This window comes from Dysidea avara, chromosome 11, assembly GCF_963678975.1.
Source record: "Dysidea avara chromosome 11, odDysAvar1.4, whole genome shotgun sequence".
NCBI classification, from domain to species: domain Eukaryota; kingdom Metazoa; phylum Porifera; class Demospongiae; order Dictyoceratida; family Dysideidae; genus Dysidea; species Dysidea avara.
Genome location: NC_089282.1, coordinates 5,959,816 through 5,982,487, shown reverse-complemented (window position 1 = coordinate 5,982,487; position 22,672 = coordinate 5,959,816). Strand labels below are relative to the sequence as shown.

General features: G+C 39.5%; 2 protein-coding genes across 2 annotated transcripts; both read right to left on the bottom strand.

Moving 5' to 3' along the window:
- Nucleotides 1-321: 321 nt before the first annotated feature.
- Nucleotides 322-17,452, bottom strand: LOC136238083 (uncharacterized). The gene is made up of 40 exons (XM_066028410.1): nucleotides 17,254-17,452; nucleotides 15,707-16,850; nucleotides 15,463-15,659; nucleotides 15,283-15,410; nucleotides 15,067-15,236; nucleotides 14,858-15,012; nucleotides 14,456-14,776; nucleotides 14,181-14,317; nucleotides 13,959-14,127; nucleotides 13,728-13,897; nucleotides 13,506-13,677; nucleotides 12,872-13,454; nucleotides 12,745-12,815; nucleotides 12,539-12,693; nucleotides 11,744-12,491; nucleotides 11,186-11,685; nucleotides 11,041-11,135; nucleotides 10,747-10,949; nucleotides 10,511-10,662; nucleotides 10,291-10,448; nucleotides 9,862-10,215; nucleotides 8,748-9,810; nucleotides 8,446-8,686; nucleotides 7,902-8,393; nucleotides 5,563-7,850; nucleotides 4,677-5,505; nucleotides 3,773-4,583; nucleotides 3,435-3,719; nucleotides 3,254-3,385; nucleotides 3,067-3,202; nucleotides 2,873-3,015; nucleotides 2,729-2,811; nucleotides 1,645-2,677; nucleotides 1,444-1,596; nucleotides 1,349-1,390; nucleotides 1,072-1,299; nucleotides 891-1,013; nucleotides 772-835; nucleotides 585-713; nucleotides 322-528 (listed from the first exon to the last, which is right to left on the bottom strand). The coding sequence occupies exons 1-40, from the start codon at nucleotides 17,437-17,439 to the stop codon at nucleotides 465-467; spliced, it is 14,307 nt and encodes a 4,768-aa protein (XP_065884482.1). The 5' UTR covers nucleotides 17,440-17,452; the 3' UTR covers nucleotides 322-464.
- Nucleotides 17,453-20,856: 3,404 nt separating this feature from the next.
- On the bottom strand, nucleotides 20,857-22,506 carry LOC136239341 (uncharacterized). Its single transcript, XM_066030073.1, has 2 exons — nucleotides 22,482-22,506; nucleotides 20,857-21,845 (listed from the first exon to the last, which is right to left on the bottom strand). Exons 1-2 carry the CDS (start codon nucleotides 22,504-22,506, stop codon nucleotides 20,890-20,892), a joined length of 981 nt encoding a protein of 326 aa, XP_065886145.1. The 3' UTR covers nucleotides 20,857-20,889.
- Between the last annotated feature and the right edge of the window lie 166 nt (nucleotides 22,507-22,672).

Genomic DNA, 22,672 nt, shown 5'->3' with positions numbered 1-22,672 from the left:
TAAATACAGACTAGCATTTATGAATAGTTTAACAACAAATGTGGCTGACTTCATAATGTTATTTAATGCTCATGTCCGATATAATTGTTGTCAACACACAAACTTGTATGAACTCTTCTATTTGTAGCTGTTTACATTGCTAACATCGCTTCCTCTTTGGGTAACCCACACAAGTGTGTATATAGATAGTATGCCTGCCTGTACAGCCTCCCACGCTGACTTGTAGTGCATAGGTGCCCCAGTACTGGTCATTACATAGGCATGACTGCCATGTGTGTGCATTTCCTAACTAATTAATGTAATGTCATTTTGCAAGAGGCATTGGGCAAAGTGTATATACCACTGTCAAATGATCACAAATTTTGTGTAACTATTGTATAAATCAATGACAATATGCAAAAGCAAATACAAACTAGCATTGATGAATAGTTTTAACAACAAATGTAGCACTTGTCTATTTAGTTTTATTCTGTACTGACATCTAGTCCACACTCCCACATTGCAGCAACATCATTTGGTTCACAAGTGCTACATCAAGTTCACACATGGTGGCAGCATACTAGTGCACATGCATGTATCCTTACCATATATTTTGTCCCTGGTTAACCATGTCACCAATGGTGTATTGCTGCCCATTGTACTGACAGGTTGGTTCACATGAGTGCAGAGTACAGTGCCAGCGTTCAGGACTTGCGTCATCACCCATACAGATGCTAAACATAAGAGACACATGTTGGATGTTGTCAGTCAGTATTACCGCAAGTAACATACCACCAATTGCATCCAACTTTCACTCGGTCACCAAACAAATATTGCTGTCCATTTCGGTAACACACTGGAAAACAAATTGGTTGAAAGTGGCAATACTTTTAGTGCTCTCCAAAACTGACCTCCACAGTTTAATCCATTGTTAGCTAAAGTTCTGCCTGGAGTACACTCGCATTGGTAACTGTAGTCTTCATTGATACAAACGTCACTACACAATCCATTGCGTTCCCCGCACTCATCAATATCTGTAATAGATACCAAGATGTTTGTTTTATTAGAGTGTTTTCATCTACTGTGTCTTACCTTGGTAGTTGTAGTTTGGACAGCATCTTCCAGGAAACTTGTTCCCTCTGTACAATGGTAATGGTAGAGAACCTGTATCACTCTCCATAAGTAGTGGACAGGAGATGTCTGGACATTCACAGCTATACTGTACGCAACAGTCACCAGTACGTGTCTCAACCAAAATTGAATCAGACGGACACAGAATTTGTTGTTGAGGGCAACTACATGTTGTTGTAGTGCAGTCAACTAGAATAAATAGTGTAAAACTGAATACAAAGCCGTGTGTTATTCTTACCTGTGTCGTTCACCGGCTTTGAGCAAAAGTTTGAAGAATTTGCTGTAGATAAAACATACCGTATCATCTGTATGTACTATTAGAGTATTTCTTACCATGACATAGTATTTCATTGCCTGCCATGCTCCACTGAGGCCTGCAACTGCCACAGTAGTTTGGAGAACATGTTGCCTCAGGGTGTGATGGACAGGTGGCACCATCACATGGATTACCATCGCACTGTACCATCGGAACACCAACTGGACATGCTAAAATACCACAATCATAAAATACTCATGTTTGCACAGTGAACTTACCTCTTGTTGGTATTGTAGGAATCGGTGTTACTTCAGTTTGTATTTCACAATACTGTCCAGTAAATCCAGTGGGACATGAACAGTTATAGTTTGCAAAGTTTGTTCTTCTTGCAGTTATATTAGTGCAGTCAGGATCCTCAACACTGCCATTACAGATTCCATTGTTTTGACACAAGCTGGGCAGTACTTCAACTTGAACAGTGAGTACAGTTGAGGTACGTCTACTGGAGTCTCTTACAAACAGCTCAAATTGATCAATGTAAACCTCATCAGGATTGTTGGGAATGTAAGTAATGTTGACTCCGATGAATGCTACATAACCTTTGTAGACTGCTCCACTTGATGATGGAAGTTGGGTCCAGTTGACTGGCAGAGATTCAGCAGCTGTCACAATATCTAACCATATAACTGCTTGTGCTTGTCCAAATTCAGGACTGCTAATATGTACTGATAAGTCATCTTCATAACCATCGATATCCCAAGCTCCAATTTGGGCTACAGATACATAATCAGTTCTATTGGCCTCAACATAAGCCATAAAGGTGGTATTATCATGTACCGATTTAGCATCAATGTCATCATAGAAGAATATTTCAGGAGGATCATTGATGTTGTTTACCTGTATCTGCACAGTTCCAACAGCTTCCATCCTGATGTTTACTCCAAAAGGACGTTCCAGTATGTACACTCCAACAGTGTCATTACCAATACAGTTAGTACAGGGAACATAAGTTAGCAGTCCATCATTAGTGATGTTGGCATAACCAAACTGTGGTAGTGATGTAAGATAAAAGTCTACAATGTCATTCTCATCATCGATGTACTCCAGTTGGTATTGTAGAATCTGTCCCTCGTCCACTTGTAAGGGTGCATCTAGTGTAACTAATACTGGTGGAGTGTTAATTGAGGTGTTGCCGATTCGTGCTACTATCAACTGAATTGGCCTTTCAAGACCATCCTGAAATCCTTGTCTCCTAGATCTACCACCACTACCACCGCTTCCATCCTCATCACCAACAATTGTTGAACAAATCTAGCAACAAGCAAGATTAAATTTTCATCATAGAAACAAACTGAAGCTTACCTCTGCTGCAAGGGTAAAAGTAAACCAATCAATTCGCAAGCTGCTAGAACAAGTAGCATTCAATTCTCTCCACAAGTCATTACCTAAAAACAAGTGAACATAATTATTATGCAGTAGTGTTAAGAGTCTAGTGATTTAACATACTGTTATCCCAGTATAGTAACTGTGGAACTGAGTGGGACCAGTCAAGATTACGATCAAATGTCACATTGATAGACAATGGTCCAAGCAAAGTCTCCATACCCAGGAATGATATATACAGACTGGGTCCTCCAAATGATGTAAACCTAGAAATGAACACAATCATAGACCATGTATACATAAGTTAACATACATACCTTCTTGCAACTTCTACTGATGTTTGTCCCATTGTCACAAAGGGGTTGCTAATGTATGGAACTATTGCTCTGTAGTTTAGTGTCAAGTCTGTGCTATTCAGAAATCCTGCTATTAAGGTGCCATTGATGAGTATGCCTGAAACAAAAGTTGTCCATACACATAATATTTTAGTTGTTAAATTCTTACCTCCACTAGTCCGTAGCATGACTTCATATCTATTATCAACCACAGGGACAATGTTACCAGATGACCGGAACTGAATAATATTAATAATGATGTCATCCCCTATAGCCGAAGTTCTCAAAGCATCCTTTTCACCTAAATAAGAAATTCTATTACCAAATGAGTGTTGTATTAGGTAACTTACGGATGACTATGCTAGGTTGAGTTTCTACATCCAAACATTTGTGCGCAAAGCTGCAGAATTCTAATGTGTGATAGAAGAATCTTCCTGGTTCTATAGTCAGTTCGTCGTTAACTATATTTTCATCAGCTCCATCAGCTAATGCAAAAATCTCTGACAAACTGGCAAATGGTACATCATCCAAATACAATGTCCTCCCATCTATTCTAGCTGATTCAGCACGGTTAAAGCTAACTTCTGTGGCTGGAAATAAATCTTCAAGACCAATGTCACTTCCAATTCTCCAGACTACACAACAATAGCATGGTAAACATACAACCATTATAATTATAGTTACTTACATATCTGTGATACATCTGCCGAGACGTTTTCCCAAGATATAGCTGCTTGAAATGTTTGTCTAGTTCTTAATATGAACACTGCCATGCCTACATCATTAAATGCCGGGTACTGGAAGGTGCCAACATAAGATGGCTTAACAATGAGTTCCAAATGTGCAGCATTTAGTTCTGTGGCAATATATGTGATACCAGTACTAGTAGCTTCTTTAACTAGCAATGCTCCATTTGTGGCTCTGACTGACACATAATAAGTACTATTGTGTACTAGATACCCTTCCAAGCTAGTATTGGAAGCACTAGTGTCCAGTCCTACAGACACATAGCTTTGTATATCATCTCCACCAGGGTAACTACCAATGGCCCATTCATAACTAATGATGCCACTTTCTACATCACTGAACTGCCACCTAGCTGAGATTGTGTGGTTATTTCCTTGAAATGCTGTGGGCTGAGTAGCAGAGAACTCAACATCAAAATGTTCTATAGGGCTACTCTGTTCAGGTGGTGTTATATCAATGGTTACCCCATTAGAGAATCCAACCACTTCTTGTCCTGAAGCAGTGATAGCCTTTACAGCTACATAGTAGACAGCTGGTTGAAAACGGTTTGAGAAGAATGATGATAAACTGTATCCAGTATTCAACAGATCACTGGTAAAGTCATCAGATTGGTTAGTGTAATAACCTGGTACTAGGGTCAAGTTTGTTAGAGTAAATGGAATGAGGTAGGGATCAGTGCCATTACACGATGGATCACAAGCATAATTCATACATGGTCCAGGAACACACGGCTTGCAGGGGTAGGACAATGTCTACAGAAATATGAGAAGCAAATAATTACAGGTGAACATACAGTTAGCTATATTTATTGAACTACATACATGCTACCACATATTTGCATTTACCTGAAATTCCTGTATGTTCGCAGGGCCAATGGATGACCCAATTCCAACTTGGAACTCCACAATGGGACTACCCCAGTCATAAAATGGGTCACCATGTTGACAGGGTGTATCAGATGAGACAGGTAGTCTGACATCAGAGTACACAGCTTCCACCTCAGGGATGTTAGATGGATCAATATCCAATGGAGTATATCCGTTCTTGTTAAATAAGTGAAGGACCATTTTAGTGCTGCCAGAAAACTGTGGAATTCCCTCCAATGTTGCCATCTTAACTTCATCCACATATAAAGTCACTTTGTCACTTGTATAAGTGTCTGTTTGTTCTGAAATAAACTGAAACTCATACTGATGTGACAGTGCTAGATCTATGTGTATATCAACACTACTATGTTTGGCTGAAGTTACAATGTCATTTTGTCTTGACCAAAGTACCAGTCTAGAAGGATTAATACGGCCTGAACTGTTAGCATAAGATTGGTGAATCTGCAACCCAACAGCTTTGAATTCAGTACCACTAAACGGATCACCTAAATTGTTATCATACTCTACAACTACATCATCTTCACTATCAACAAATACTACTGCAGTGACAATGTTTTCTTTAAACTCCCTAGAAACTGGTGACATATCTAAGGCTGCTCTTATATCAACTGACACTCTACCATCATTGGACAACTGAACATTATTAGTTTGATATGCTCCAGTGACAACATGATCTACTTGTGTTGCTCCACTTGCAGTAATGACAGTACCAGGTAGGTCAGGGGTTGTGGAAAATGAGACCTGATCATTTTGGTAGTTGATTGAAGATTCATCTAGTCCAATGAGCCTGTATAATAGAATAAAAATCATGTGTTCTTGTAATAAAACTTATAGTTGTACTTACCTTGAAGGTTGGAAGGCGGTCCAGACTGAATTATTACTGGCTAGAGAGAAGTTCAATGCTAGAGGACAAGGATTGTCATTCTCCTGATCTGGTTGTAACAGTGAATGGCTGAACACAGCACTTAGAGAAGAAGTGTCACTTTGGAAGGTTAAATCATTTTGCCACTCAAGCCCATCCATAACAGCTCCAGCAACTGGTATATAATCATCAACAACAATCGGCTGAGAATTGAGAACAGTATATAATCCAGCTTTGTTATAACCTTTAACTTGTATAAAGGCATTTGTCCTTAGTCCATAACCTCTGAACACATATGATGTCTCGTTAACTGCTACAAAGGAGTTGTTCATATTCTCCATATCAGTACTACCACACTGGATGTCTTGAAGCAGTGCAACTTCATACCTCTCAATACCACTCTCATCATCAATGAAAGCATTCCAATAAACATGTATATCACTGTCTCTAACAATGTACGTGATGTATGGATCATCATCAGATACATTTATTCTAGACTCCCGAGGACCAACGTGTATGTTACGTGTCATTGGTGCTGTTGTGTCTATCACAATGGGTTGTGACTGATGCACAATACACTTTTTAGCATCATCGATTGCTCTAACAGTCACATAGTAAGATTCTCCTTGAGTTAAGTTGAGATCTCCTACTATTGCTTCTGTGTTAGTGCCAGTGTCTGTGAGATCAACTATATCAAAGCTGTTGTTATAATTAGACAACATATCATTGCAGACAATGCTCAATTCTTCACTGGACAATTGCGTGCTACCTATACCCCAACTGTACAGACGTATGGGAAAGTCTGATTCAAATTTAGTCCAGTAGGTTTGAATAACAGTGTCATTTGACTGATATGGAGTAACAAAGATGGTCCCAGGAACAATAGTGTGACCTAAACCAGCATAAATACCATTCGATGTAGCATCAACATAAGCACCAGACACAGCATATGCTCTAACAGTTATATAATACCGTTGTGAAAGTGGGACAAGCTCAAGGCCTGTAAATGTGTGATTAGTATTAGAGCCCACATTTGTAAAAGGCACAATGTTGGTTCTTGTGTTGGGATAGTCTCTGTCCGAGCCTACAGCCACTTCATAATATGCAATCTCTTGCTCTGGACTACCATCACCAAAGTTTGACCAGTGGCCAATGAGAGTGGTAAGAGACTCCTGGTAGTTGAGATCATGAGTTGATATGGGACCATCTTCTACAAATCCTGGATACAATGGTTTGGTAGTGACTGTTACACCATTAGATTTTAATAAATGAATACGGCCAGATCTGTCAAGTGCTTCAACTATTACCCTGTATGTCTCATCGTTGTACAAGCTAACATCATGAGTACTGAGGAAATAAGAGCCATTAAAGATACTATCAGTGATTTCTACAGCCGTAAAGTTCAATACTCTCAATCCATCAGCTGCTTCTACTGCCCACCGAATTGACTCAAGAGGACAGTTGACTCCTGTACTAAAAGTACACTTGATTGTACCAGTAGAGATCTGATATTCAGTATCCATGTTAGGGTCACTACCATCATTAACCCAACTAGTATAGGTGTTCTCATCAGATACAATATACACCTTATTGCTAGAGATGGTGCTGTAATATCCAGCATTATTATACCCTCTTATTGACACGTACACTGGCTCTCTTGATATTGTAGAGAAATACACTGGAGATTGCTCATAGATGAGTGACCCATACATTGTAACAAGTGGTTGGGTATCTTGATAAGAAAGTACTTCGTCACTTCCAGGCAAGTAGCCTACAGCTATTTGATACTTATCAATACCGGATTGGAGGTCTGTGAATGGAGTCCACAGTATAGTGAGTATTGAAGAGGCAAACAAACAATGTGTTGATGTGTTTTGAATAACTTGTTCAAAAGAGCCACCAGTTGCAATAAATTGTTGGTAATTTGGAATAACAGTTACACTACCAGTTGCAGTTGGAGCATATGTGACTATAACAATAGGTCCTTGTACAATATTAGTTTGTATTCCAGCTCTGTTGGAGACCCTGAAAGTTATGTAATACTGATTATTGTTTTCAAACTGAAGCATAGGTGAGTTGTAGCTATCACTTTCTGAGATCACAAAGGCAGTGTGTAGTGTTCCTTCACCTGGCTCAGTCCCGATCATGATTTGGTAAAAGTCAATTCCACTCTCAGCATCATAAAATCCTGACCATGAACATGAGATACTAGACTGTACCAGCTGGGTTGGAAGACTCCAGTTGACTGGTATAAATGTGTCACACATGACCTAAAATAGGAGACAGCATGTACAGATAACCATATAGTTAATATCTCTTACTTCTCCTTGTTGAGGTGGGGTTTGGTCCCATGCTACTGCAGGTGCTGTTACATCTTTTCTCACACCAGCTCTGTTCCACACAGACACAGTGACATAGTTAGGTTGTCCAGCATCATCAGACATTTCCAAGCCTCTCACATAGTTATCATTGATTGACATCTCCTCAATAATATCAGCACCACCCGGATAAGATCCCACTTTGACTAGCTGTCCAGTTTGTAAGCCACTTTCAGTGTCACTAGCAGTCCAAGTTGCTGATAACAATTTCTCCGTTTGATAAGGTAGGTGGTCTGGAATATTACCACCCAACTCCCTAGCCAAGCCAAGTTCTATGGCATTAGCCCCCACTGCAATGATGTCAAGATCAGGAGAAGTTGGGTCAATAATAAATCCATCAGAGCTCGATTCAAGGATTGTTCCACAGCCAGTTATAGCTCGCACGGTTATGTACAACAGCTGACTACCATAGTCACTTAATCCAGGAAGCAGACGCTGGCAAAAGTAAAAAGTTTATTCGGACAAAAGTAAACAAAGAAATGTTTACCTGTGCTTTGCCTGAGCCATCAGGAGAAAAGATGAGTCCCTTATCAGTAAACTCAAATACTGTTTCTGTTCCAACACCATCAATGCCCACAGCCCATTCATACCGCACAATACCACCACAAGATTGACTACTAAAGCTATCAAAATGGGCAGTAACTATAGTAACTTCATCAGTGTAATCAATATCAATGGCAGGATCTTCTCCATCTTTTACATTTCCTGCAGTATCTCCCAAAGTAACACTAACATAGTATGAGATTGCAGTTATAAAAACACATGTATGTATATAGTTCGTACACTTACTAGAAGTTATTAGAAACCATTCGCTCAGAGCTCATTCCAGACCGGTCTATGGCTATCACTTCAAGTTGATAAAATGGTCCTGACATAGCATTGCCTACAGTGAGTGCAGGCATCAAGCCAGACAAAATTCCTCCTTCACTATATCCAAAATCAACAAGCTCATCACTACCAGCTGAATAATAGATTCCGGTGGTATCCTTGATACCAGCTCTGTATCGTATCCCAGTAGTCTCTCTATCTGTTGCTCTCCACCGTCCTTCAATCACATCAGTAGAAGTGACATATGCTATGCCAACATTTGGATCAGTGGATGTTTCTAAAACATGTACTCTCTGCAGCTCAGGTGGGTTAATATCCACAATAATCCCATTGGTCTCAGACTGAAACTGCAACCCAGCACCATTTGTGAAAATCAGTCTACCAACATATTTGTGTCCTGATGTTAAATTAAGGCCATTTACAGTCCAAACAGGTGTGGTAGGGGTCAAGGTATCACTAAGTATAACCTCATAGCCAGTTGAGGCATTTGGATATACGAGGACTCTTCTGCCTTCACTTATATCATATAAAGCTGCCTCAATTCTTACTATGTCTGAGTCTGGGTCAGCAACATTCCAGTTAAGTCTATAAGTGTTGTCATTGTCCTGGTACATTTCATCAGTGGCATCTGCTGCAGTATTTGCTCCATCATTAAGCCTTGTGACCACCGGAGCAGTTAGATCAATAGTTACTCCAGTTGTGTTCACAGCTGTTCCAAGACCTGCATTATTAAAGCCTTCTATTTCAACTACAACATAATATCCAGTGTCAAACGTGAATCGATCTTCCATAAATGCTTGAGTCAAATTGGAGACCTGTTCAGTGTAAGTCAAAATGTGGTCACTACCATCAGATGTCCTATAATAAATTGAGACAGTATAATGTGATAGGCCTGATTCATCATCAGTAAATCCATTCCAGTTTGCTTGCACCCTAAAAGCATTTGAAGAGAACTGGGCATCAACACCAGCTTCCATCCCATCGTATACCATTCCCATACTTGGAGGGGTTGCATCAACAAGTACTAACAGAAATTACATCAATAATTAATTGCTTACAAAGTTAGAATTCTAACCTCCATCAGATGTAACTATTTGTGTAAGTCCTAAAGAATTCTCAGCAGTAATGGTTGAATAATACATCATATTTGTCAGTAGCGACAGCCCATTGGTACATGCTCTTTTATTTGCTATTTCTGTGGCAGTCAAAGCTCTAGAAAATATATCACTTGCTCCTGGGGTGGTGCTAGTTCCCCAAGTGTATTCAACAGCACGGTGGAAGCCATTAAATGTGACACACAGCTGCGAAGTACTTGACTGGTAGTCCACATCCACTGCTGTCTGGTCTCCATCATAAACATTGCCTGCTGCTGGAGGCTCCCGATCAGCTATTAAAGAACTCGGCCAATCAGTAACAGTTGTAAGCCAAACTATAAAAAACAGTAAAACAGATAAAGGTCATAATAAGTATTGTTCCATGCTTGTTCTTGCCCCATGCAGCTTACCATTATTGGTGGCTCTAACTTTAGCATACACATTGACGCCATCAGGTAGGTACACATCTAGTTCACCAGTATCAATGCTAGTCCAATGTAACAAGTTCACATCGTGTGTGGTGTAGCCCAGTGCGACTGCCACATCACTAATCCCAGACCCATCATCACTGTGCGGTGTGAACATATGTAAATGAACTGAGTATCATAAATGCTTAGTAGCTGGCTATACCTTGCACTGTAACTTATATCTAATCTGTTGTTGTCAGAATCATAACTCATTGCAGTTATCTCTAACTGTGGAGGACTGGTATCTATCACATATGGTGTGGTGTGATGCACAGTGGTCACCAGAGACCCTCCATAAACAGCATTGTTAATGGCCTGTATAGAAATAGCAATAAAGTTTGTATACTGCACATATCAGCTTTTAATGCAACCTTTACATTTAGAACCAACTGTGTTTACCTGTACAGACAAATAGTATGGCCCATCTTGGAGGATTTGGTTATCCATATTGAAGAGACCAACATTAGTCCAAGCTTGTGATGAATGCAACAGTAGTGAAATTGTCTGGTAGCCCAGTATGTTACATGTGGCAGTTGTGTTGCCAACACACCAAGTGTAGGCATATATTCCACTCTCATAATCTCTAAATCCATTCCAGTTCACTAAAGTAAAAAAAAGTATTTACATACATACATACATGAACACCTATGATGGAAGCATAAGTACAGAATATTGTTACTACAATATCAATACCAGCAATGAAGTTGTTAGCTCCTGAGTACAGTGCATCAAACAATGGGGTGGGGCCATTAAATACTGTAGCTGATCCAGGACCATCAATAATAATCCTTTAAAAACATATTCAAAAGCTGCATATAATTCTTTAAGGTCTGCATACCTGTGGTTGGGTTGGTCAGTGATTGGTTCAATACACTGTTGTACAATTGAGGCAGTACAACCTTCAGCAATGATGGTATCATCATTGGCATTAGCAATAGGGCCTGGATCAGGTGGCGTAAAATCCACAATTATGCCCGGTGATGTCACGATACTTGAATACCCCAATCCATTCTGCAATCTCAAATTAATGTAATATGTAGTTCCACTGACTAAAGTCAAGTTGGTGAAAACATGGTTGGTGGAATTTCCCACACCTAACTTTTCATAATGATAAAATGAGGCTGATACTCTCAAGCGTGGGGTAGCAAAGTTGTTAGGATAATCTGCATTAAGGTCTGTAGCTGGACCTTCAATTTCAGTGTGGAGTACACACACGCTATCCTCCACAGAGAAATCAAAGGATCTACATACTGCATTATCATAGCAAGAGCTAGCACACTCTTCCACAGTTAAAATGCCACGAAGTACTTGAATGATATTTCCAGTCATTTGTCCATCCTATAAAATAAATACACAAATGTAGCTACTAAATGAGAATTATTGAGACACAGCTTACCCGTGGGGCACTAAACAAGCTGGTATTGCTCAGTGGTATTGCTGGTGGGGTATCAGTCAGGTTAGTATCAAATATTTGCCACTCCAATACATTATCATATTCTCCAGGGTAAGTTGCTACAGCAATTTCATATGTATCAGTCAGGCTATATTCATCAAAAAGTGCAATCAAGGTTTCTAGTTGGGATGGATGACAGGAAAACAAAGCTCTTGGATTAATTCTTGCCATTGGTGGAGATGTGTCATAAGTGATGAGTTCACATCTAGCTATATTCGTAAGTCCCATAGAATTAGTTGCTGTTACAGTTGCAAGTAGTCTTCTCCCTGTGTCTAATGTATCAGGGATGACCAGCCTTTGACCAGTAAACTTGTGTGTTTCGAAGATGTCACTTCCATCAACGTGTGTACCAACTCCAAATGTGACACTAAGATAGTCCTCACAATCTTGTAAATTCACTTCAATTTCAAATGCAGGGCAACTGTACGGTCTGTTGGGTAACTGTCGTACATAACAGCTTGGGGGTGAAACACTGCTATCATAGGACAATTGAGAAAAAGTAGGCATAGTTTCATCCTCGGTAATTCCTGTGTATGCATACTCTTCTTTATGGACAGGTGGTACTGAGTATTGCCACAGATTTTGTGAGTCTATGATTTCTAAATCTGCAAATTCACCAGCTCCTGTTTGACGAATAAGCCTAGCAGAAAGATTGAGCAATGATGGGCTCAGTGTCAAGTCCATAGATGACCTGTAGGTATAGATTAGTCCATGTTCAATAAAAATTTAATGGTATACTTTGCTGATAATGGCCAGCTTTGCCAATACTGTTCCATACGTCCCAGCATTGAACCTTCCAACAGTTTACCCTCTACAGCCACTTCAGCATAGAGAGCATTTCCTACTCTCACATACCCTTGCATGCTGGCTGTGCTAGACTGTAACACATTACTCTAAAAAGAGAAAAGTATGTAAGATGCATAATGTATGATAGTAGGGAAAACCTTTAAAGTCTTGGATAAGAATCCTGCATCAATTGTCACTTCAATGTAGTAACTTCCTGTAGCACTGAAGCCTAAACATAGCAAGAGGACAAAGTGTAGAAATATAGGTAATATGCATGATACTCACTGAATTCAACTGGAATAGGACCAACTGATAGGAACATGGAATCACTGAAGTATTCTACCTCTCCAGTAGGAGCAAATGAAAGACTATCAGATACTGTGTAATCACGCGATTGGGGAAATTCATTTCTTGCAATGTCCACAATTGGAGGATCAATCAGTTGTAATGCTGGATCCTGTCCTGCAATGAGCTGCTTAGAGACTACCACACCTGACTCCATTATGGTGACATCGTTACAATATAACTGAACATCAATATTAGGTTGATATTGGGCAGCTAAGAATTGGGAGGGATCAATGGTATACAGTCTTCCTTCAAGCCTTTTGTATGCTTCAACATGGATAAAGGCTTGGTTGTTACAAAGTGTGTCTGAATTAACAGTTCCAATTTGCTGGCCAGCAAAAATCTGTGTACCATCTTCAATGATAAAGGAAGCTGGGTTAATATTAGTAATAATGATCAGCAGATCTTGGTAGTTGAAATCAGTCAAAGTTAATACTACTGTTTTTGTAATATCATGCATGTTAGCTTCAAATGTGTCAGAGTTATCGAGGAGTCGAATAATACCAGCAAATGGAGCAGCAATCTAAAAAAAGGGAATATTAAAATCAAACTAAGTATTACATATGCAGTTTACCTGTTGCTGAGCTCCTGTGATCAGATCGATGCCATCTGGGAATGTTCCACCAGTGGTTGATGGATAGTTGCCACAGTTGCAGACAGTGTCACATGGACGTAGTTTGCTTGGGAACTGTGGTACAAATCTTTGTCCAAATATGGCATCAACTTTAAACCAAGCATATTCATAGCTACAAACAACAGCAATGTTAAACTATGGGAGTATGTTATATTAGATTACTTGTTTGTAATAGTTTTAAGCTTTTGATCAGTTTGTTGAAATGCATTGGAGAGAGATTCAACAGCAATTATCAAGTCATCAGCTAGTTCCTCAAGCAATGTTATGGCAGGTTGTAGTTGGTTTAAAAGCCCTCTTCGTATAGTTCTGTATGTCCCAATATCTGTTTCCACCTATAAGAGAGTCTACATCATATTTTGTTTCTTTCTCAAAGAGTCAAAGACACCTACGTACCTTAAATTCTATTAAGTGACTTAGCTCTTCTACCAGTCGATTTAAATCTACAGATGTTCTGTCAAGTGTGTTGGAAGGGTCTACCCACAATCCATCATCACTGAATGGATTCACTAAAGTTTGAAGGTTTTTAACTCTTTGCCTTAATGAAGACACTGCCCCAACAATTCTAAAGAAATTACATGGAAAATGTGACAAAATAATTCAGTGATTATTACTTACCCAATGTAAGCCCTGTAAATGTCATTGAGTGTTTGACGTGGTGAGAATGCTAGAGCTGCTACCTCCACTTCTTGTGCTGCTGAAGTCACACGAGATGGACCATTAGGTAGGGTAGCATTAACTGCTGCAGATATTGGCTATAGAATAAAACACGTACTGTATCATTATGTATATGCATGTATAATAACCAGGAGTTAGATTGATGTTCATTTAAGCAGTATTATTAATATCATATATGATAGTAATTTCATACAGTATAAATTACTCTATGGTACCTGCATGGCAGCTAGTGCTTGGATATTTGCAGTGGAGAACACATTACTGATGGCGTTGTGTAATAAATCTGCTAACTGCCTGTAGGAGTTATCAGCAGGCACGTCATGTACTGTCACACGATAATCACTGAGTGTTGATCTTATGGCACCGAGTTTCTCTGGTAGAGATGAAAGAGCAGCATGTAAAGAATTGAATATCCCATCATAGTTAGCTTCTGAGGAAACCAAGTTATCGACACTTGTTTCAATTCCATTAGATAAACTCCCAGACAATGGACTATATAAGTCGTACTGATCCCTGGATAAGTTCTGATAATAATTCTGTGGAAACAATTACATTATTAACAATTGCACTAGTTATGCTTGACAAAAATACAGTGTACAGATTTAACTAGCTATTACCTGAAGCATGTTTTCATCATATGTAACCATCCCTTCATAGCACAGTGTTGTTGAAACTATTTCAAACTGCTCATTCACACCATCACTCAGTTCTAAAAATGTTTCAACCCAAGTAGAAGAGTGAAGCGAAAACTCATACACAGTTGAAAAGGGATCTGTAAACGGATGATAAATACATTGAAACTCTCGATAATTAAATTAAAGTTTACCAGTAGAAATAATGTAGTCATTTATTTGCCTGTTGCCTAGTTCTGTGCTAATATTTCTATCACCAAGTCTTCTACTCCAGCCAACTCCCGGAGCTGACACATTGTATGCATTAGCAGTTGACCCAGGGTTAGTGGTTACTGATCTTGTGTGACGAGACAAATAATGTGACCTAATATGTATGGAATATATGTAGTAATTTGAGCTACTGTGCTTACGTCTCTTCAATGACAGTTGTTAGATCCCTTTCCTTCAATGGGTGCTGTTGGTAGATGTGAGCAGCACTGTGTCTCAGGCTGTGATGTGCCTCACTGTTTAGTGCTGTATCTAGCAAAGCCTTGGCTGACTATTATGAGAAATTAAGTATACAGATAACACTAATAGAAACGAATGCTTACTTTTTCATTGCTGTAATGTCTCAGTGCCCTCAATGCTGAATGCTTAACTGTAAGTGAGTGAGGCGAGTTGATGTGGGTTATGATTGTGTCCAGTGAATCATCTGCTGCGACATTACCGATACTATCAATAAGAACTGCATGTCTTAACTGCTGGTGATCGGAAGAAGAAAAGGTGTGGTGTATGTTGTTCTTGGCATCTGTGTATTATAAACATGACAACTTTACTGCAACATAATTCTCTCACCTGTATGTTCTTGCAATGCTGCATGCAGGTTCTCAACAATTTCAATGGAAATATCGGAGATGCCAAGCTTCTTTGCTGTTGCTCCTAGAGCTAACATTGCTTTATTTGACAAATCAAAATCCTCAGCGTTACGGCTATCTCTATCAAAGGCCAGAGTTTTAAGTACATGAACACTATTGCTAGAAGGAGGAGTGGCTTCAGTCATACAAGGAAGAACATGGCTTAAAACATCACTAGACAGTTCTTTTAAAGTATCCTTGGCAATAATCATATCAACATCTTTCTTTGGAGAGCTACAAATTGCTTTGAACAGAACAATAAGTTGCTGTGATGATTTGATGTTGTTTGCAGTGTATTCCTGAACAAAGCTTTCAAGCTCTTCATTTGAAATATGATTAAGAGTAAGCTGCAAGTCATGAATACAATCATGTTGATTTGCAGGCAGTGTATGTGAGCAAGCAACAATCTTCCTTTCAATGTCATTCCTAACACTTTGAGTGAGTGGGGTGTAGAATACAGATTGTATCACATTTAATGTGTCTGTGGTGATATGTTGAGGAGGAGGAGGGGGTCCATCCGATGATTCACTACTAACATAGCTCAGTACAGCTTGAGAATGTATCCCACTTAAAGCAATGAAGTTACCCCCCTCTTCAGAGCTACCACTGCCCATAACATCTTCTATTAAAGTGATTGATTTGAGGGTATCATCTTTACCAAACTCTATCACTTTCTGTAAGTGTTTAGTCATACTCCAATTGTCAATGGTCCCTTCAACATGATACATCAAAGAAGACCCACTATATGATCTTGTGTAATGAGCCAGGAGGTCACCACTAGTAGTAACCTCTTCATGATCATACTCTGATTCACGCACTAGTACATACATTGACATCACCCCAGCTATAGCCTTCTTTATGTTTAAAGAATTATGATCATAATGATCCTCATCATAATATACGGAAGTTACTTGGCCAAACTTATCACGTAGCACTGCAAACCATCCATCCAAGTTTGGGTATTGAGTTTTATCATGGCTGCTATGCCCGTGACTGTCATCAACGCTAACATCAATATTTGATACAGAGATCAACAGCTCCTGCGAATGCTCTGCATCATTTTCCTTGATAACGTGTAAGTCAACCTATAATAGAATATCATGTGATTGACCTTTGTTGGTTTTATTACATAAACAAATGGGCCAACAAATATGTGAAGTTTATCATTATTGATTTTGGTTACCATAACAGCAAAAATACACAAACAGAAGCACGGTTCACTGGCTACCTGCACTTTAGGAAATAAGCATAGCACCACAACATACTGAATAATTAAAATAGAACTTTATGGCTATTACACAGAAATCCAAACTGCAAAAGTATTCACCGACTCACCACGTATTTGGCCTACCTTGACCACTACCTTAAGGCAATGCCGACCATGGCATGGCTAACACTAGCTGAGCCCAGTATACTTTGCCCGGTATATTTTGCCTTTTAATTTGCTACTGCACTATTAAACAGTTTATTAAAATTAGCGGCACGCACCTGTGCAGATAAGGTGAGGTTTACTCCTGTCGCCACGGAGGTACGACTTTGGTAGTCGAACTTCGTAACACTGACAGGCGAAAAAGTAATCTCTGGTACTTTCTGGACTGCAGCTTGCATCAAATGTATAGTAGAAAAGCAAGCCAGACTGACTGACCAAATCGTTAGCCAACGCATCTTCTCCATTTAACGTTGCACTTTTTGATTACAGCCACGCCTTTCTTACGCGCGTACGTTTAAATCGTGTATTCTAATTGTAGCCTATTATTGTGAATGATTATAGCTCAATTCTAAATGACCACCAGCATTGTGGCAATCTTGATTGACATACCTGACACCATGCACTCAATGAAATTTCAGCAGCCGACCATCTGCACTAATTTTCTTACCTAAGATTTGGGATGCGATGCCTATTCTAGCTGCGATGTATAACTAGAGGCTTTGCTTTTCGCTTTTAAGGTCTTCAGTGATGTGCTTGAGGGGTCATCGCTCTTCAAATCGCAGTCCATCAACATCAAATATTGATCTGACCTACTTCGAGGGTCGCTTGGAGTCTGGTGACCTTGTTTGATTGCTGGTATTTCCAGCTGTCCAGCACTTTAACACCTAGTGCTGGGGGTGGTGGCAAAGGCAGTCCATCTAGCCCGGGAAAAAAAAAGATTTGGGATGCACACTCGATGATGTGATCTTGTCCACATCTCTGAATCAGTTTAAGACTAAACTAGCTAACTGTTAAGATAATTTTGTTGATACGTCAAATTTTTATCTGTGTAGCTCCATGCATGTGAGGTTTGCACAGTAATAATAAAACGATCGGTCTTTTTACAAAGTCACGTGACAGCAATTGACTTGCGCTGCAGTTAGCGGCTAGTTCTTCTTTGCCATAGTTAATAGCTACGGATTATAGAGTCTATATATTAGCTATAGCCATCACCTAGTCTGTCAAGATAGCTACACCGAGGCTTAGACCTATATAGCTAGATCAGTTTATTATTATTGTTAATTAGCAAAGCCCACTAGGGGCAACACGCTAATGAGTATTAGAATCACATATTATATTATATTACTTACAGCGTTCTTAAATGTTTCAAGATCTATTGTGTCGATGTTAGGAATTTGAAGGGAGTTCCATTGAATAATTGTTCGAGGGAGGAAGGAGTATTTGTACACATAAACTCTTGTTTGCAATTGAGTTAGCTTGAGAGGATGTTGAGCACGGGTGGAGGACACTGGAGTTGGTGACGGTAAGCAATGATCAGGTATTGCTAGTAAGTTCCTGACAATCTTGAATAGGAAGGTGAGTCTAGCAATTGTCCTTCTGTTTTGAAGTGTAGGCCATTCAAGACTGGTTAACATGTCTGTGATGCTATCATGGTTTTGGTTAGATCTGTGCCAGGGTTTGTTCAAAACGAAACGAGCAGCGCGGTGTTGAATCATTTCTAGATTACTAATACTAGTGTGATGATAGGGGTCCCAGATGGTTGAGCAGTATTCTAATGATGGTAAGAGCAATTGTTTGTAGACGTGTTCTTTAATTTCTGATGGTGCATTGTGGAGATTTCTTTTTAAGAATCCAAGGAGTCGATTTGCCTTGTTACAGATGTAATTGATGTGAGGATCCCATGATAATTTGTGGTGGAGACGGATTCCAAGGTAATTGTGTTCTAATACTGTAGCCAGTGGAATGTTGGGCATTTTGTATGTGAAAGTACTCTTGTTATGGTGTGTTGTTATCTGTAAAATTTTACATTTGGAGATGTTGAATTCCATCATCTAGTCAGTTGCCCATCTTGTCAGTGAGTTTAAATCATCTTGAAGTATTTTATGTAGAGGAGTCTTGAGTGAGATACTTTATCAATAGCTTTAGAAAAATCTAGTATTGCAGCATCAACTTGTAAATTTGTGTCTATTTGTTTGGCAATGTCGTTGATGGTGATAAATAATTGTGACTCACAAGAGTGCTTAGACCTAAATCCGAACTGTCTGTTAGAAAGAATATTTTGATCTTCCAGATGCTTCATTATTTGACTTACTATAATGTGTTCCATTGATTTGCATATTACTGATGTTAATGAGATGGGGCGATAGTTTTTTGGGTCAGATTTTTGGCCTTTCTTGAATATTGGACTGACATAGGCATGTTTCCATTGGGATGGTACAGTTCCAGTTTCTAGCGATTGTTTAAATATGTGAGTAAGCATAGGAGAAATTTCAGCTGCTGTTGTCTTTAGTACAAGTGGATGTATGGAGTCTGGACCAGGAGATTTTGATGGATCACAGTTGGTTAGAATGTTGTAAACTCCTTGTTCAGTGATTTCAAATGCTGGTAGAGATGGATGTAATGAAGGACCTTTGTCAGGAATGGTACTGCTGTCGTCATCAGTTGTGAATACAGATTTGAAATGATCATTTAAAACAGTTGCCTTTTCAATTGGGTGTATTAAAGCATTGCCATTTTCGGGATGTATTAATGTACCAATGCCATTGTTATCTTGCTTACGGGTTTTCAGGTAGTGCCAAAGAGATATTCTGTTGTGTGATGATGATACAAGATTTGTCACATATGTTTTATGCTGGTGTTTAAGTTTAAAGTTTACCTCTTTCTGCAGCAATTTGTATTCGGACCAATCAGTGTCACGATGATAGCGCCTGGCTCGATTATACAGTCTTTGCTTCTTTCGGATTAGCCGTTTCAAAGTGTTAGACATCCATGGTAAGTGAGTTCTAGTACTTGATGTTGTGGTGGGAGTGTGGTCTTCAATAATTTGCTGAAGATTCTGCATTAAAAAGGTCCAGTTTTCTTCCAAGCTTGGAGATGACATGCGATTTAATTCAAAATAGGTATGAGAAAGGTTGCATAGTTTTTCTCTGATTGTGTCCCAATCTGCCAATTTGTAAAGGTAGATTGTTCGGGAAGGTTTCTTCGAAATATGATAGGGAATTTGAATGGTTGCTAATACTGCATCATGATCACTTAACCCTGGTGCTGGATGACAGGATAGCTGCAGTACAGAGTCAAGATGAGTAGTAAACAATAGGTCTAATGTATTATGGGCTCTTGTAGGAAAGGTGACTAGCTGTGACATCTGGGTATCATGTACTAGTGTAAAAGTTTTTGACGGAAATGACATGAAATATATGATTCAGTTAGAGTACCATGTTCCCAGGGCAGTTAAAATCACCACCGAGGATGATACGGGCATGAGGATATTTCTGCTTTATGGACACTAAGGAAGATTGCAAGTCCTCAAGAACTGTGTCAGTTGAGTGGGGAGGACAATAAAAGCATCCAACAATGACATCACTGTTTTTACCGACATTTAGATATGTCCAGATAATTTCAATAGATGAATCGGTATCTATTTTTAAAGAAGGAATCGTGTTCTTAACAGAAATGAAAACACCGCCACCATAGCAATTTCTATCTTTTCTGTATGTGCTGAAATTGTTAGGAAATATTTCAGAGCTTAGAATAGTTTCATCAAGGTGTGATTCGGTCCCTAGTACAATATCAATATCATTGGTAAATAAGAAAGCCTCCAAATGTGTTCGTTTATTAGCAATGCTGCAAAAGTTGACAATGGATACGTTAAGATCACTTACTGTTGCTGAATTAGGGCTTGTACCAGCAGGGAGTCAAGATGACTCCATGCTCGTGGCAGGAGCATTGGCAGCTGAGTTTGATGATTCCTGTGCATACTCTAACTTATTGCCTTCTGAATTTACTTTACACCAGAGCTTATTGTTGACAAAGATGGAATCATTCCTGATTCTGATGTACCTTCGCTCTGTACCTTGGTCAATTAGAGATCTCCTCTCTTTGAGGAGTAATCGTTCCTTTTGACGCTCATGTAGAGTCATATCAGGTTTAATGTACACAGGAGCTTCTAGCTTGCTCTTGGAGCTCAGAATCTCGAGTGCCATGTTTGAACGGAGGAGTTTAACAAGTAGTGGTCTAGGGCGTTCACTTTTGGGGTCATATTTGCCAAGGCGATGAAGGTCTTTTATGTCACTTGGTTCAATATCATTGTCTGCATTGGATAGAGCTTCTATGACAGTCTCTAGTTCCTTCTTAAGACGAGTTTGACGATTAGTATTTTGTGGGCATTCTGGAATTCCATATACCACTATATTGAATTTCTTCTCAGCATCGCTGGCACTTTGAACTGAGTTGGTTCCTTTAGAGGCAGTATTGGAGAGAAGAAGTGCTTGAGGTTTAGACGTCTGCTGTGCCGTTTGTCGGAAGCTGTCTAATTTACGCTTTAATTCAGAAAGAGTAGTTTGGAGCTGAGTAATGGTAGACATAAGATTCTCTATTTCAGCTTTCTGAGCTTGCAGTTCACAGTATAAGCAGAAGTAAGTGTGGTCTTCTCCGGAATCACTAAGTGCGGCAAAGTTCGTGACTGACAAACCAGCACATCTGCGATGAATCCACGCTTCACAATATCCTTCACAATAAATGGAGTCCTCGCCTTTCCTATGTTTGGAGGGTTCCTTGATAGTTTCATCACAAATAGGGCAGACACTGTTCCTTTTCGTCTTTTTCTCACATGAACCATCCTTGGATCTGGGTCTCTTAAGAGATAGTGCACCTGGGGCCGGTGTGGAGATAGCGTCCAAGGACTGTGCATGACATTAGCTACTGGTGGGAAAACGACGACTCTACCTTTTATTGTTTCAGCCGAGTCAAGGATCGTAGCTAGCTTGTTTTCTTTATTTAAACCAATGTATAAGCGCCTATGGCTGCTTGCCGACTACAAAACAAATTGGAAACGATGAATCAGAACGAAAAACGACGACTTTGTGTAGAAGGTAGGAGGGAGGAGAGAGAGCAAAAAAAATCACAAACAACTTGCATAAACACGCCTCAATGTTTCATTATTTGTTTTAATTTGGTCACACATGCATCCAGTCGTGTCACGGTCAGTTCAATGTCGTTCGCACACAGCAACGAAAACTTTTAAGGCCGCTAATTAGCTGTTGAAAAATTAGGTTTCAGTCAGTAAATTTCGCGTATGATCACATGAGATACTCATCATGTAAGTGTTGATCGCGTACAAAAAGACTATAAGTTACAGCTACAGCTACATAGCAAAAGTAACTAGCTATATCTAGCTATACGAGTGCATACTATAATTTTAAGCATTCTGCGTTGCATCGTGAATTAGCGAAGCCAGTTCATCATGGCTCTTACTCAAGAGCGGCCGCCTAAAAATAGTGTTCATAACGGGGAGCTCGCAGTCGGAGAGTCATCGCGGACGAATGCAAAGTAAGCTACGTATACCTGTATTTAATGTATAGGCTATATATAGTAGCTAACTTTATGATGTATTTAGCAAGTCAGCAGTCTAGTACGTATATGCTTTCAGTGCTTGCATGATACGTCAAGGGGTCACTTATGGTGATGAAACGTACTGCA

Excerpts from the sequence above, each read along its gene's own strand:
- LOC136238083 (XM_066028410.1), bottom strand. The coding sequence starts at position 17,439 with ATGGAGAAGATGCGTTGGCTAACGATTTGGTCAGTCAGTCTGGCTTGC. Across the intron at positions 13,678-13,727 it reads CTTAAAACTATTACAAACAA|CTATGAATATGCTTGGTTTA; the intron begins GTAATCTAATAT and ends TGTTGTTTGTAG. Across the intron at positions 5,506-5,562 it reads ACCGCCTTCCAACCTTCAAG|GCTCATTGGACTAGATGAAT; the intron begins GTAAGTACAACT and ends TCTATTATACAG.
- LOC136239341 (XM_066030073.1), bottom strand. The coding sequence starts at position 22,506 with ATGACTCTCCGACTGCGAGCTCCCC. Across the intron at positions 21,846-22,481 it reads TCTCCGACTGCGAGCTCCCC|GTGCACTATCTCTTAAGAGA; the intron begins GTTATGAACACT and ends CACCGGCCCCAG.